Raw genomic sequence first — 15,889 nt, 5'->3', positions numbered from 1 at the left:
GTTCTTCACATAGTGATACAATCTAGATTTGGGATATGATTTATCTTTCCCTGGCTTTGACAATAATACATTATGCAATTATTTTCCTGGAATTTATTCCAGTTCAAAATTGCTATGGAATGTTGCATGTAAAGTTTTCATTAGGGCAAGGTGGAAATAAATAAGTTTATCACTTTTTGCTGCTTCTGTTTAATAGTTTTATTTAGAGATTAAAGTATTGCACCAAGAGCCTACATTCTAGTCCAGCGATGGTGAACCTTTTTTGGCTCGTGTGCCATAAGTGGGGGGAGCGCAGGGGGGTCGTGTGCAGGTGTGCTGCACCCATAATGCAATGTGAGACCCCCAGTGCGCATGCACGCACTACAGGCGCTCCCCCCCATTTTTACATGATTTTTTCGCTCTATAGGAGCCTGGGGAGGGTGAAAAATGGCTTTAAAAAAGGGTGAAGTTAGCTGGCCAGCACGCACATGCGCGCTGGCCAGCTAACAGGGCAGCGCCTCGCGTGCCCTGACAAATGGCTCCGCGTGCCACCTGTGGCACGCGTGCCATAGGTTCGCCATCACTGTTCTAGTCCTTCCATAGGCATGGAAGCTCATGGGATTATTTTGGGCCAATCACTTACTCTCAACCCTAGAAGAAAGGCAATGGCAAACCATTTCTGAGAACGTTGTCAGGAAAACTGCACAGACTTGCCTATTTAAGCTCGATTTAAACTTGTCTGCAACTATGTTTAGGTGCCAACACATATCTACACTGCTAAAGGGTTGATGGGGAAGCGTAGGTTGCAGATGGTTGTAGATGGGCCGGCACACCCACTTCCCAATTCTCAATTATGCGATATGTAGAAATGCACATTTTGCAGGCTGATTGGTTGATCTGATCTGTTGGAAGGCGAGTGGGAAGGGAAGGCACATTGTTGTTTGAGTGCCCCCTAGTCAGAATGTTAACATTTACAGAATTGGCCTTCAGATCGAAAATATTGCACATATCTGGGTTCAATTTGGTATGGTATTATTTTGTACCCAGTCGTGCCAGCTTAAAATGAATTTTTATACAGATAGTCCTCAATATAACAACCACAGTTGAGCCCAAAATTTCTGTTAAGTGAAACATTTGTTAAGTGAGCTTTGCCCAGAAATGGGCTGCTTCTGGTTTGGACCAGTTCGCCTGTACCGGTAACCACTGGCTGAGCCCACCCCCACCCCCGGTGCTATCCCACCCTATATATCACACTCTCTGGCTCACTTGCCTCGTCCATACAGCACAGCTGATTTCCACGCCTCGCCCGCTCTGCACACCATAGCTGCCCGAGAAGGTGTGCTGGAAGCCACATGCATGAAATCGCCTTGTGTTTGAAGCTGAGTGCAAGTGCGGAAGCTGCGCGCTTGAGCGAAGCGCACATGCACACATTTTTGGTTCTGCGCTAGTCAAAGCGGTTGTTAAATTAAGTGAAGCCCATCTACGTTTTTGCCCAATTTCCTGACCTTTGTTGCCATAGTTAAGTGAATCACCTCAGTTGATAAGTTAGTAACCTGATTGTTAAGTGAATCTGGCTTTCCCATTGACTTTGCTTGTCAGAAGGTCACAAATGTGATCACATGATCCTGGGACACAGTAACCGTCATAAATAGTTGCCAGGCATCGGAATTTTGATCACATGATCATGGGGAAGCTACAAAGGTCGTAACTATGAAGAATGCTCATAAGTCACATTTTTCAGTGCCATAACTTTGAACAGTCACTAAATGAACTTTTGTAAGTTGAGGACTATCTGTAGTTTGTATCATTAAATATGTCATTTTTAAAAAAATACAGTGTTCTTGCATGTGGAATTTCAATTATTAAGTTCTTTTATAAGTACACAATTGTGCCTTAAAATAATAGTTTTACAATTATTATCAATTGAAATAATTACTCATATCAGCTAACTCATTAAAGCTCATTGTTCTAATGCATTATTTTTTGTTCCTGAATTTTCTCATACTGCTAGGAATTTCTGAGTTGTGCTAATATGTCCTCTGTCTGTCCTCTCCAGTAATCCTTTCTTAATGCTACTTGAGTAGATTATTAGTAGCATGTTCTCAACAATAAGGAACAATCTGTTGTTTACAGTAGGTTCTTTTCCTCTTTCTCCAAGATGTTGCCTTGGGAATATGCCAGTTCTGCATATGTGTCAGATGAGGTTGTATAGAATACTCTGTGGGTCTATATAGAATATTCTGTGGTCCCAAAGTGGTTACCTGATAGAATAATAATAAGAAATACTTGCAGAGTATTTAAAATTATTAAAATAGGGAGAATCAGGTATAGAATTAAATAATAAATGGATATTTATGTTTTGCTCCTTGCTCCTTTTTCAGGCTACATACCCTACATACCCTCTTCTATACTACCTCTATTATGTCACTAAACAGATACAATAACATTATCTGCAGTGAAATGCATTTACACAGAAATTTAAATTAAATTTCCACTTCTAATCTCTAAAAGAAAACCCTGTATATATTCCAATATTTGTTTCACTTTTGCTCACACCTTATGTATCCAGTTAAATCTTACTGCGTATGAATTTCCTTTATGGATTCAGGTGTAGATTAATGACAATGTCAATATTTCATTTTATCAGTATTTCCTTTCATTTTATTATAATATATAAAACAAAGCTTTAGATAAAAATATGATTATGAATAAAATACGTCAAAGAAATATGACTAAACCGCTTTATTACATTTCTCCCTCTTTAAAACTAACCAAACATTGATAAAAAGCATATGTTGCCGTGCTACTTCTCCAAGACATGTGTAGATGTATAATTCTAATGTGTATAAGAATTACGTTGGGTATATTTTATACACAAAGAATAGTTTGCTTGCTTGCTTTTTTTTAATTATTTATTCATTTATTTATTTATTTATTTATATTCCGCCTTTATTATTATTATAAATAATTCAAAGCGGTAGGCATATCCAACACACTTCCATCCTTCTATTTTCCTCACAACAACAACCCTATGAGGCGGGTCGGGCTGAGAAAGTGACTGGTCCAAGGTCAGCCAGCTGATTTCCGTGGCTAAGGCAGGACTAGAACTCACAGTCTCATAATTTCTAGCCTGGTGCCTTAATCAATATTAATAGATTCGGAATACAGACAGAGTCCTGTGCAACTGTAGAGGCAAAGAAGGATACAGGTAGTCCTTGACTTATGACCACAATTGAGCCCAAAATTTCTGTTGTTAAGTGAGACATTTGTTAAGGGAGTTTTGCCCCATTTTATAACCTTTCTTGCCACAGTTGTTGAGGGAATCACTGCAGTTAATTAGTAACCTGGTGCTTAAGTGAATCTGACTTCCCCATTCACAGCTAGTAGAAAGTTGCAAAAGGTGATCACATGAACTTGAGACACAGCAACGGTCATAAGTATGAACCAGCTGCCCAGCATCTGAATGTTAATGACATGATCATGGAGAGGCTACAAAAGTTGTAACTGAAAAATTGATCATAAGTCACTTTTTTCAGTGCTGTAAAACTTTGAATGGTCACTAAGTGAACTGTTGTAAGTTGAGGACTACCTGTATTTACATTTGCAAGAAAGTTCTGTTGTTTTTAGTCCAATCTTCATTGAATGACAATTTTACATTAAGAATGTTAATTTAGTATTTTGTATGATACCAGCGCAGTTGGTCAAGTTTGCCAAGTTGGTCTTTCAATTGTAATTTAATCTATGAATGCCGCTATAATACATGCAGAGAAATAATAGGATAATGCACTCAATAACAGTAGTGCAGGCAAATCATTAATATACCAGTCCTAAGGAGTATGGTTTAGCTTCTTTCATTTAAATGTTCATATTGTATAACTTATACTGCCTTGTTATGTTTAACATTTCCTATATAATATGTTTTGTTACGAAGGATCCATGTAAGGATGGCAGTTTTTCTCCATTTGCTACTATATTATTTCTGGATAGAGTGGTTATAATATTGAAAGAAGACTGATGACTTAAGCAACTACTATGACAGTTTACTTACTCATATAACAGCACCATTCTGAAAAAGAAACACTCAAGAATTTTTAAGCATTTGGCTACCTTACTTTTTACAAAATGAATCGTTATACAACTCTGAAGCAACTTGGGGACGGAACCTATGGCAGTGTTCTGATGGGGAAGAGCAATGAATCAGGGGAGCTGGTGGCCATCAAAAGGTATGTGTCATTATATCCTCATGTTCATTTCATACTTAACGGCACAGTCCTATACATATAAGCTTCTGAGATCTCTGCGTGATCAAATTATAGGGTTGTGCTGTCATATCTTTTTTCCCATTTTGTTGCCTATGCCTTTCTTTGCTGTTATTACTGTCAGTGTTCCAGAAAACCCCAACTCCCGTGTTAATATGGCTTCCAAAGCTGACAGTTACACACTCTTACATACACTGGTTAGGTAGACTAGTCATCTTACTTTATGGCAGCATTTCTTCATAAGGTCAGCAAGAGATAAACTTAACTCGGAGGATACTTCAAGCTGTTACCTTAAAACATTTTGATATTTCAGGTTATTTATTGTTCTGCCAGATTTCGCCTAGCAGGATGGAAATAAGGAAGAAGTGGTGGTTTTTATTCTGTCCCCATTTCCTCCTCCTCCATTTGAAAAATAAAATCCCTCCTTGTGACACTGATAGAAGATAATAAATCTTCACTAGCTGTTGAATTTGTTGAGATGCTATATAAATTTGTATAGCAAATGTTGATGAATTAGGAGAGATTTTAGATATTACAAACAGTAACTGTCAAAATGGTCCTGGGTGAATCTTTTTATTCAATTCTGGACTTTTAAAAGAAGTAGCCTCTCAAAAACAGAGGGGTGTTTCTCCTGCTGGATTTCTTAGACCCTGTGTAATAATATTTTAAAACTCAGTATATTTTAACAAGTTTTATAAAATTTTAGGGGGTATGATTCTCTTATTTTAAAGTTTTCTTTTAACTTTTATTTCAGAATGAAAAGGAAGTTCTATTCTTGGGATGAATGTATGAATCTGAGGGAAGTTAAGGTAATTAGGGTAGTATGATAATTTTAATAATATATTTAGACCTGATATATTATGTTCAGTGTAAATACAGATTTGTTATTCTAATTAACATTATTCTCTAATATGTAGAAAGAAAGAAAATGAATTGTTAAGAACTTGGCTAATTGGTATTGATAAAAATCATTTACAGATTGAAGGCTTCTTAAAGTACTCTTGAAGAAAGTTATTTGCTGAATAAAGGCTAATAATTTGGACTTTTGTTCTGTTGGTTTGCTTTATACAAATGGAGACTAGTTCATGCAATTTGATTTGTCTGTTCCAAAAATTGGAATCTCCTCGCCCCCTTTCAGCCTTCTCTAGTGTAGATTTTTGTGAGCAACACTTTTATCTGGATTGTATGTTGTTAGTTGCGAAGTCGTGTCCGACCCATCACGACCCCATGGACAGCGTTCCTCCAGGCCTTCCTGTCCTCTACCATCCCCTGGAGTCTATTTAAGCTCACGCTGACTGCTTCAGTGACTCCATCCAGCCACTTCATTCTCTGTCATCCTCTTCTTCTTTGCCCTCAATCATTCCCAGCATTAGGCTCTTTTCCTATAGACTAGATAAAAGAAGAAGAAAAGGCATCTAGAGAAATTTAATATATAGTTTTTATGGCAATATACTTTGTAAATGTTAAAGATCTACACATTAGGTTTAGTTTGCATCTTAAGTCATAATCGAAATAAAATCTGTATGTCTATAAATGGTAAATACTTCTATTCAAGTTTGAACTAACCTCCCCCATTAAAACTATTTGTTGTCTTGAATTGTAGTCTCTTAAAAAACTTAATCATGCCAATGTAATAAAGCTGAAAGAAGTTATTCGAGAAAATGACCATCTGTATTTTGTGTTTGAATATATGAAGGAAAATCTGTATCAGCTAATGAAAGACAGGTATGTTTAGAACCAATTTGCTGTTTTCACATTCTTTAATAATTCTTTATGCATCACACAACATACACAATAGTTTAATAAAGTATAATTTTTGATGTTTATTATTAGATTTTTTTTAAAAAATCCCACCTGTATTTTTTAATTAATAAGATAGCGGACATAGATAATTTTAGGGATGTAACCCTAGTCTTGGGCTTGGCAATGTATATAAGCCATGATTGTAACAAATGTATCTGTTGCTTTAAATGCTAGAGAGATGTAATTGGTTGCTGTTACCTCAAGCAGCCATAAGAGAGAGCTAGAATGACTGTTAGTTCTCTGTTTGTTAGACGCTGATCAGATACTGTATCGTGAGTTACTGAGTCTTGCTACTATTAGCTACTTTGTGTGTTAAACTGTGAATATTGATAGCTGACTGACTGAACCGTGTATGACTTGGACTGTAAACTGAACTCTGAATACCTCTCTATTTCCACATAGTAAACTACTATATTTTATACTATTCGGTGTATCTGTATGCTGGTTTGTGTGCGTGTTATTCCATACCACTCTCATTACGCTTCTTTGCACACTCGCTCTCCTAACGGGGAGCTTACTTACTTAACAGATAATATTCCTTTCTCCCATATTTGCCTCACAACAACAACCCTATGACTGAATTGTCCTGAGAAATAGTGATTGGCCCAAAGTTATCTGACCTTTCATTCTTAAGGTGGGCCTATTTGCCAGGTTTCTAGACCAGCACTTTAACTAATAAACCAACAGACTCTCCAGGTTAGTTATAATGGTTGCTAAACCATAATTCATATTATACAGTAAGCCAAAAGTGAAAAACCCCTGGAACCTATGCTATTCTCAGATTATATTGTTGGTATTTGATAGCAAAATATTGCATTTTGAATGGTATTTTTTTTCTTTAAAAATGTCCAATTTTTACCTTTAAACCTCTTTATTATTTCTTCCCAAATAAGCCACATACTTGATTACTATTTCATCATAAGCCATAAGAATAATAAAATCCAATGATTGAAACATTTCTCCAATGTGCTGAAGTTATGAAGGATTTTGAAAGAGGAAATAATGCACTTGTCTCCTTTTTCCAACTAAAAACTTTTCCTGGTTCCTAGCATTTTTTATTAAATATAAGGTTTTTTTTTTTTTAAAAAAATGAAACTTGAATTCTTTAAGATCACTTATCTGTTGCAATGATTTTTATTTTTTAAAAAGTGGTTAAGTCATTGGATAAATAAATGAAATAGTAAAGCATATTTGTTTATATTTGAAAAGAATCATGTTTATCTTCACCTTGTTCATCTGTTATATTACAGGAATAAACTGTTTCCTGAGTCTGTCATCAGGAACATTATGTATCAAATATTACAAGGATTAGCTTTTATCCATAAACATGGTGAGTAGTGTATATTGCTGCTACTGTGTAGTATTGGAGTGAATAGGCTAATGTACACTTTTAAAACAGGAGACGTAATAGACATGTGATATATGGTACCAATATTCCAGTGATAAAAAGTTTAAAATAATTGCTAAATAAATTACTTCAGAAAAAAATCAGATTATTTTGAGAATCAAATGTTCCGGAACCTGAATTACATATTAATTGATTGCTGGTTGTCAATGTTACAATTTCTTTGCATAGAATTCCATCCAGAATAGTGCTTTACTTGGGCATAAAAAGTCACTTCAAATGGAAGTATGACATGGACACTTTTTTGTAAGTGTTAATCGGGTTTTTGATGGCCAGCGCTTATTCTAAAACCACACTAATCCTAATTCACTTTGTTCACATTTGCGATTATTGACATTTAATGGGCTGTCATATTTCATAGTGTGTACTGTGTAGTATCCAAGAGATGGTATTAAGTTGATAAAGTATGTAGTTCTATGCCTTTGTATATATCATAATGTTTGGCTGCCTAATTTTTATTAGAGGTACAAATTTTCCTGTCCATTTGTTTTATTAGAATGCCGGCAGTACATTTTACAGTGTTCTGCACCAACAGAAATAATAGAGCTAGGTGCAGTATTGTAGAACTCTATAGAAGATAATCCTTTAGTAGCAGAGTGTATAGATTTGGAATAGTATAAATTTATTATGAGAAACTTTTGATTTATTATATCTTAAAATGTTAGCTACCTGACATTTTTTCTCTCAGTTTTATTTTTTATATTATAATATTTTACGATCCTTTTGTCATCAGATCTATGCCTACTCCTATATTGGTCTTGCTGTAATCTATTTCCAAGAATCAGATTCCTGATTTCTAATACCAGTTGTGATATTATTGAAATATTTAATTGACTCTGTAAAGGGGAGAACAAATTTCAAAGATTATTGTTGTTGTGAATGATATGCTTTCAAAAGAAACAATTTTGGCAATATTTAAAGGGGCATGTAGAAGTTTACATTAAATGTAGGCTGAATGATGCTTAGGCTAAATATATTTTAATCATGAAAAAAATCTGACGTAGTTATTTGTTTAGTTCATTAAACATATACTATTTTTAATTTCATTCTATAAATCAACAAACCTCTCTTTTAAAGTTTTGATAACCGGATCAAATGCAGTTGATCCAGTGACTTAAATGTAGTTTGATCCTGTTAGTACCAGATCAGTGAAATAGGTTAGCTCCCAGTTATACCTGATTGATAAATTTTTGAAGTTTGTATTTAGTGCAGTTTGAAAATAAAACTTAAAAGCAGATTTGTATGGCAATCCGTGTAATTTAAAGTAAAGAATCCTATTATTAGTAGAATTTGAAATCTACTCCATTGTTATCTATTTATTCTACATTCATGTTTATAGGATTTTTTCATCGAGATATGAAACCTGAAAACCTTCTTTGTATGGGTCCAGAACTTGTTAAAATTGCTGATTTTGGATTAGCTAGAGAACTAAGATCTCAGCCTCCATACACAGATTATGTTTCTACCAGATGGTAAGTGTGAGTTTTAAAGGGGATTTCACTTGTAAGCCTCTTGACTAGTTATGTTATTTCTTTTCACCCTTTTCAGGTATCGCGCACCTGAAGTTTTATTGAGATCTTCTATTTATAGTTCCCCTATTGACCTTTGGGCTGTTGGTAGCATAATGGCTGAATTATATACACTCAGACCACTTTTTCCAGGAACAAGTGAAGTTGATGAAATTTTCAAAATTTGCCAGGTGTTAGGAACACCAAAGAAGGTAAAGTATTTTGAAAATGCGTATTATTACAATTGGTACAAATAAAATTAAAATGACAGGTAGCTCTTGGTTAATGACCACTCATTTACCAACCATTTGAAATTACGGTGCTTAAGGAGTGGTGGTTAAGATCGATTATTAAGGTTTTGGCTGTCCCAGCAGCCCTGGTCATGTGATCATGATCTCAGCACTTGGGGGCCTGGCTTTTACTTATAGAAGTTTCAGCACCCCATGGTTGTGTGTTTGCAAATTGCAATGTTCTCTCGTGGCTTCACACAAGCAAAGTCAATGGGGAAACCAGCAGGGAAAGTTGTTTAAGTTATTCAGGTAAGTCTTCCACCTCCATGCATACCCACCACAAGCCATACTTTGCTCATGCCATACCTCCCCCGCCAGTCACATACTCTCTCTCACCCTACAGCAACCACCCCTGTGAGTTCATGCCATGCTCTTCTGTAATTGCACACCTTTAAGCACCCTCACACCCAGGAGTAGCCACTCCAAGTCAGGTTCAGAAGCAATTTCTAGGGAGAAGCAAAGCTGGATACACTCTTTTTTCTAATTAAAACAATCAATTTTGTCATCTGTGCTAGCTCTGTTACTTGTCCAGCCATTCTTTCATTGTGGGGATTGATATCATCACTCTTTATAATTAACTTTCCAGTATATAACACAGGTAATCTCACTCATTGCATGTTCAGAGACTATTCAGGGTTAATGACATCACTGGAAAAGATTTACAACTGGTCCTTGGTAGATGGTATCATAGTATTCCTGCAGTTAAGTGGTTGCACTTGGCAATCAGAAGGCATGTATGACAGTTGGAGTATCCCACGATCTTGGTATCACCATTTGTGACCTTCACAGCCAGTTTCCACCAAGCAGAGTCAATGGGGAAGCCAGAAGGAAGCCACAAGTGGGGAAAGTGTACCTTGAGAGTTGGAAGATTGATGTCAGCCCTTTCAAGTAAACCAGAAAGGAAACACAACTAATGAACTAATTCTGTTTTATTGTTAGGCTACATTAACATAATTTTTGAAGTCTGAAGGTACAGATCTCTTGCCACCACTTTTAACCACCAGATCAATTAGGGCAGATCCTTCCTAAGTTTCTTCCTCTAACTATTAAGCCACTTGGGACTTGCCCATGTTTTCCCTGATAGTTTCCTAAGCAACATATTTTCCCCTTGTCCCTCAAGGTCATTCTCATATATCATTACATTTTGTGATCATATCACTCAAGTGACAGAGTTGCCAGTTGCAATTGCAATCTTACTTGAGAACTGCCTGTGAACAAGTCTGGGTTTTGGTTAAACAAATTAACAAAAAATAATAGTTGCAGGCATTTGACAATAAATAATAAAAATGACTTATTGTAGTTTTAAAGGCTACTCTTATTATCCTACTTTACAGAGTGATTGGCCAGAAGGTTACCAGCTTGCTACTGCAATGAATTTTCGATTCCCTCAGTGTGTTTCAATAAATCTAAAGACTCTCATTCCAAATGCCAGCAGTGATGCATTGTTTCTCATGAATGAAATGTTAAACTGGGATCCAAAGAAACGACCTACAGCAAGTCAGGTATGCAGGCCTGTGGTATTTACAATATGGCAATTTTGGTTATACAATTAGTATAAGCTATTGCAAAAAAAAAAAAAACCCTCACAAACTCATGAGTCATTTACAAGCACTTCATCAAAATCAAAAATGGCTTTGTTAGAAGCACTTGCACAATATACAGAATACTTTTGCAATTTTCTTTAGCCAAGTCTCTTAAAAGGAAGGAAAACCTATCATTTCGTAAGATTAACTATAAAACATATTGCAATGTATTTGAAGTTTGATTAAATATAACAACATGGAAGGCTACATGTTTTCTATCCTGCTTTAGGCAAATCAGGAAGTTATTAACAAGGAATCTGTCATTCTTGGTGCTTGAAATGACTTTATGAATTGATACTTCTCAAAAAATATGCCTATGTCTTTCCCTATTGATCTTTAGCAACAACTTCAACTTGTTTTTCAAAGCTTTAGATAAAGAGAAAAAACTGCCCTCTGCGTGGTTATCAGTTACTGTATACTGAGCATTTGAGAAAAGTCAATAAAAATACATTTTAAATATTATCAATTACTGTACCCTTAGATGCATAAATACATTTTTACATACTGAACTTTAAAGGTGATGATGATGATCAGCAGGCAAACTTACACTTCATCCAAATGGGGGCAGGAATGATAAACTAGAAAAGAATTATATTTAACAAGTTATATGGAAGTAGAAAGGGACACGGTGGCTCAGTGACTAAGACACTGAGTTTGTCGATCAGAAGGTCAGCAGTTTGGCATTTTGAATCCCTAGCGCCATGTAACAGAGTAAGCTCCCATTACTTGTCCCAGCTTCTGCCGACCTAGCAGTTCGAAAGTATGTAAAAATGCAAGTAGAAAAATAGGGACCACCTTTGGTGGGAAGGTAACTGCGGTCCCTGCGCCTTTGGTATTTAGTCATGCTGGACACATGACCACAGAGACGTCTTCAGACAGCGCTGGCTCTTCAGCTTTGAAATGGAGATGAGCACTGTCCCCTAGAGTCGGGAATGACTAGCACATAGGTGCGAGAGGAACCTTTACCTTTACTTTTTTTATGGAAGTAGAAGGGGAAAGCCTTAGGCAAACTGTTGGTTCACAGAAATTATTAGAATATTTTTGGAAAATTGCTAGTGGCTTAGGCATGACTTAAGTGGTTTATGGTTAATGGGAGATTTGAACATCCAAACTTATGTTCTCAGTCACTACATTCCAGTAGTCTTGTTTTCCATGAAATTAAAATCCTGTTGGACTCCAGTAACTGGTTTGTTTCATTTGTATGACCTTCTATATATATTTTTTCAACCCTCTATTTGGCAAGACCTTTAGTTGCATACTTTTAGCTGCCTCATACTTATTAGTGTTGTCTTTTCCCTTAGGCATTGAAGTTTCCTTACTTTCAAGTGGGGCAGGTTTTAGGACCACCTCCACAATGCATCAGTCAGAAACAGCCATATCCCAAGTTAACAGAACGGAAACCATCTCTGCCCAAACTTGAACATATATCAAAATTAGAAGCTGTATCTGGGCCAGAATCTCAGTCTTCGCTAGATGTAACTGATAAGCTACAGTGTCTATCCAAGAATAACCAACATCCCCTCCAGTCAATCCAGCTGCCTCAGAATGCAGTGAATCAGCAACCATCAGTACAGCAACAGCCTCAGTCTTTCTTTCCAGCCATCAGTAAAAACCCAATATCAGTAAGTTGCACTCAGAAACGACTTATGACCAAGTTCTATAATTGCTCCAGAGGTGCTCGGTTCAAACCACTTTGAGAGGTAGTTTTACAATATATTCTCTGAATTCAAAAATGTTTCATCACATGTTAATGTTCAGGCACATTTTGGGTTACTATTTATTATTTCTTTAACCCTGTCTTCATAAATCAGTTTTTCTGCACACTCCCTCCATTACCTTCCATGAACTATTACAAATTTTTCCTTGGTTTTTCTCATTTTTTTTTAAAAAAATAATCTCCGTCTGTAGCTTATGCTGTTTCTGCATACCACATGTTTTTCCTGTTCTTTTTTCCTCTAACTACATCTCTTTATCTCTGTTACATACTTTTTGTCCTATTGTTAATGCTCTTTTTGTAGCTGTGCTCTTTTTTTCTTAACATTACATTTCCATATCCAATCCTAGGTTAATTAGGCGGCAGCAATGTTCCTGGCATTTGTATTCTTTCACAGGCATGTATGATTATAATCATTTATTATAATTCTCTGTTCTAGTATTTGCAAAGTATTGTATTTTATATTTTTTTCCTGTGAGAAGAAGACAGAATTTATTTTATTTCTGTACTCAGAGCTCCTTCGAACACAAACACACACCCAACACATATTGCAAGTTTTCCAGTTCATCATAGTAATGTAAACTTCTAAAATATATCAGAAATAACTTCTGTTTTTTTTGTAATCAAAACAGAAACACATAGCCATAGGACCCTCAAATGGTGCAATGGGTATGAAAAACAATCGACGCCGTTGGGGTCAAACTATGTTAAAGACAATGGATAGTTGGGATGATTTTGATGATACAGAATTTGGAATTTCTTATTTTAAGAAGCCTAGCATTGTGGTGTTAAATGAAAAGAAAACAAAAGAATCACTTTTTAGGTAAGATTTTTTTTTTTGTTATTTGTGATTAATATATATAGTCTCTCCATCTGGCCCTGATAAATGCTAAATATTTGTATCTTATGCTGTTTTATATGTAGCTTATATTTTCCCCAAATGTAGGATTGATTGTAAAATCCTTCTGGAATGCGAACATGATGCCAGCCTCTTAAAGAGGGTGTGGTTAAGCTAAGAAACAGACTTAACCAGAATATGAAAATAATTATAGGCATTTGCTAGCATCTTTTTTTTTTTACAAAGGTACCTGGGCAAATAATTATTACCTCAAAAGTAACTGTAATTGACAATCTGGTTTGCAACTGACTTGCAATAATCATTTACACTTTGGTAACTTAATTTTTTTGGACTAACAAATGTAGGGTGTGTCAAATTTTTCAGCTTTCAATTTCCAAAGATTAGGGGTGTTCAAAAGTTGTGACATACCTTGGGGTTGTAAAGATATTTTGGTTACTTTAATATAATTTATAAATTTATAAATACTTTATTGTCATTGTACATATATACACAGTATACCCATACAACGAAAGATGTGCTTGGTAAGTAACTACATAAATATTATAACTTTTAAACATTTTGTTTACTTCATCAGTGTTTTATATATGAATTTATTTTTTCCAAAGAGTATGGAATCTTCATTTCATTCAAAACAGGATAGCTGCTGGGCTAACTGCAAGTGACTAATCCATTCCCTTTAAGCAATAATGTACTTGTTTGTTTCTGGGATTTTAATGTACTGATTTTAATGTGCATTTCTAAATAACTTGGGCCAGGGTACTTGAAAGGGCATATCCTTCTTTATTTACCTATCCAGATCTTAAGGACTCCAAGGTAAGGTGGGTGGTTTAATGAGAAATGGCCTTTTTGTGGTAGCACTTTGTCGATTTTACTCCCTAGAGAGGTTTACCCAGGTGCTACACTATGGTGAAGATCTTCTGTTTTTCCCTGGACAATATTTTTGGTAAATGCTTTAAGAAATTCACTATTTTAGCGATTTTATTATATTGTTTTAGGAGGTATTTATGGTTGTTGTTATTGATGCTTTTTGATTGTAGTCCTGATTCTTTATTGCTTTCTATATTGTTTTACAGCTTTAAAATAGTGTTTTAATTTTTGTATCCGTACATTACTGAGAGGATTGTAAATATTGAACAGTCTAGATACACAATAAAAACCATTGAAATTACAACTGATATAGAATTCATTTTTATTGTATATAAGCATGGCATTAGTGGATTTTCTGAGAGGAAAGCCAAACATCGTTGCCTTGTTTCATACAAAGCAAACAAAAATAAGAAAGCAATTGTTATTCCTTTAGGTACAAATAAAGTAAAATTCTTCATACTTGTATTTAGAGAAGTTTTGCCTTATTTATTATTATGCTTAATGCTTAAATTACCGTATTTTTCAGAGTATAAGACGCACCCTTTTTCCTCCAAAAAAAGGCTGAAAATCTGGGTGCATTTTATACACCGAATACAGCATTTTTTTGCCTCTTGAAGCCCCGCCCCTTCACCAAAATGGCCGTGCATCGCCTTATGAAGGCTTTCACAGAGCTCCTGGGGGCTGGAGAGGGCAGAAATGAGCAAAAAATGGGCCATTTTGCCCCCCCCCCAGCAGCACTCTATAAGCCTCCAAGGCTATGCATGCATTTGTTTTACAAAAAAGGATTTTTTGTCAGCGATTTCCTTCTCCAGCACATGGATAAATACACCTGAAAACATCTACCTACCTACCTACCTACCTACCTACCTACCTACCTACCTACCTACCCACTCTCTATCTCTCCCTACCTACCTACTGTATGTCTCTATCTCTCCCTCTCTCCCTCTATCTACCTACCTACTTTTTTAAAAAAATTGCCCTTTCAAAACCTTGTTGCGTCTTATATTCCGGTGCATCTTATACTCCGAAAAATACGGTATATATATATAGCTATATCTGGAAAAGTACACTGCACTGAAATGATGGTATTATTTAGGCATATCCAAAGATAACTGGACAGATTTGTAAGTAGACCTTCAGTAATTAATGCTTTTTGTTTCCAGAGGAAACTGAAAAAGATATTATGACATTTTGAAGATTAAATATTTATAATGGTGGCTTTAAGAAAACTATTGTCAACTATAGTTTAATTACAAACATATTCAACAGCTTTTTCCCCGGGGCAGTGCAGCTGCAAACCAACTCATGCATAATATATTTTCATGTAACCAATTGTGTGAACCAGTGTAATGACCTGTAATTTTTAGTACAAATAAGCATTGTAAAAGACATAACTGCCTGGTTGTGGCTGGCAATCCCTGCTAAACTCTGGAATAGGGGAATTGGCACCAGATTAATGATTATTCTTTTTATTAAGATAGCACCTTAAACAAAAGCAGGAAAGTCCAAGGGCATATAAATATAGGTAGTCCTCGATTTATAACCAGTTGTTTGACAACTGTTTAAAGTTAGGACAGACTTAAAATAAGAGGAAATGCGCTGGAGGAACAGACCTCAAATCA

The 15,889-nt window shown here is 35.7% G+C and overlaps 1 protein-coding gene across 4 annotated transcripts in view; it reads left to right on the top strand.

The window, feature by feature from the left end:
* The window catches only part of MAK (male germ cell associated kinase), a 35,080-nt gene that overhangs the window by 2,924 nt on the left and 16,267 nt on the right, over positions 1-15,889 (top strand). For all 4 annotated transcript variants that reach the window (XM_081953396.1, XM_081953395.1, XM_081953394.1 and 1 more), the window contains exons 2-10: positions 3,911-4,202; positions 4,993-5,047; positions 5,842-5,963; positions 7,292-7,371; positions 8,786-8,918; positions 8,995-9,166; positions 10,579-10,746; positions 12,129-12,449; positions 13,174-13,364. In XM_081953396.1, coding sequence (XP_081809522.1) covers positions 4,102-4,202; positions 4,993-5,047; positions 5,842-5,963; positions 7,292-7,371; positions 8,786-8,918; positions 8,995-9,166; positions 10,579-10,746; positions 12,129-12,449; positions 13,174-13,364 — 1,343 coding nt within the window. In that variant the 5' untranslated portion in view covers positions 3,911-4,101. The remainder of the gene's footprint in view (positions 1-3,910; positions 4,203-4,992; positions 5,048-5,841; positions 5,964-7,291; positions 7,372-8,785; positions 8,919-8,994; positions 9,167-10,578; positions 10,747-12,128; positions 12,450-13,173; positions 13,365-15,889) is intronic.

The sequence above is a fragment of the Natrix helvetica genome, assembly GCF_964273705.1.
Source record: "Natrix helvetica genome assembly, chromosome: 4".
Taxonomy (NCBI): Eukaryota; Metazoa; Chordata; class Lepidosauria; order Squamata; family Natricidae; genus Natrix; species Natrix helvetica.
The sequence above is the reverse complement of the archived record's forward strand: the minus strand, read 5'-3'. Positions and strand labels throughout refer to the sequence as shown.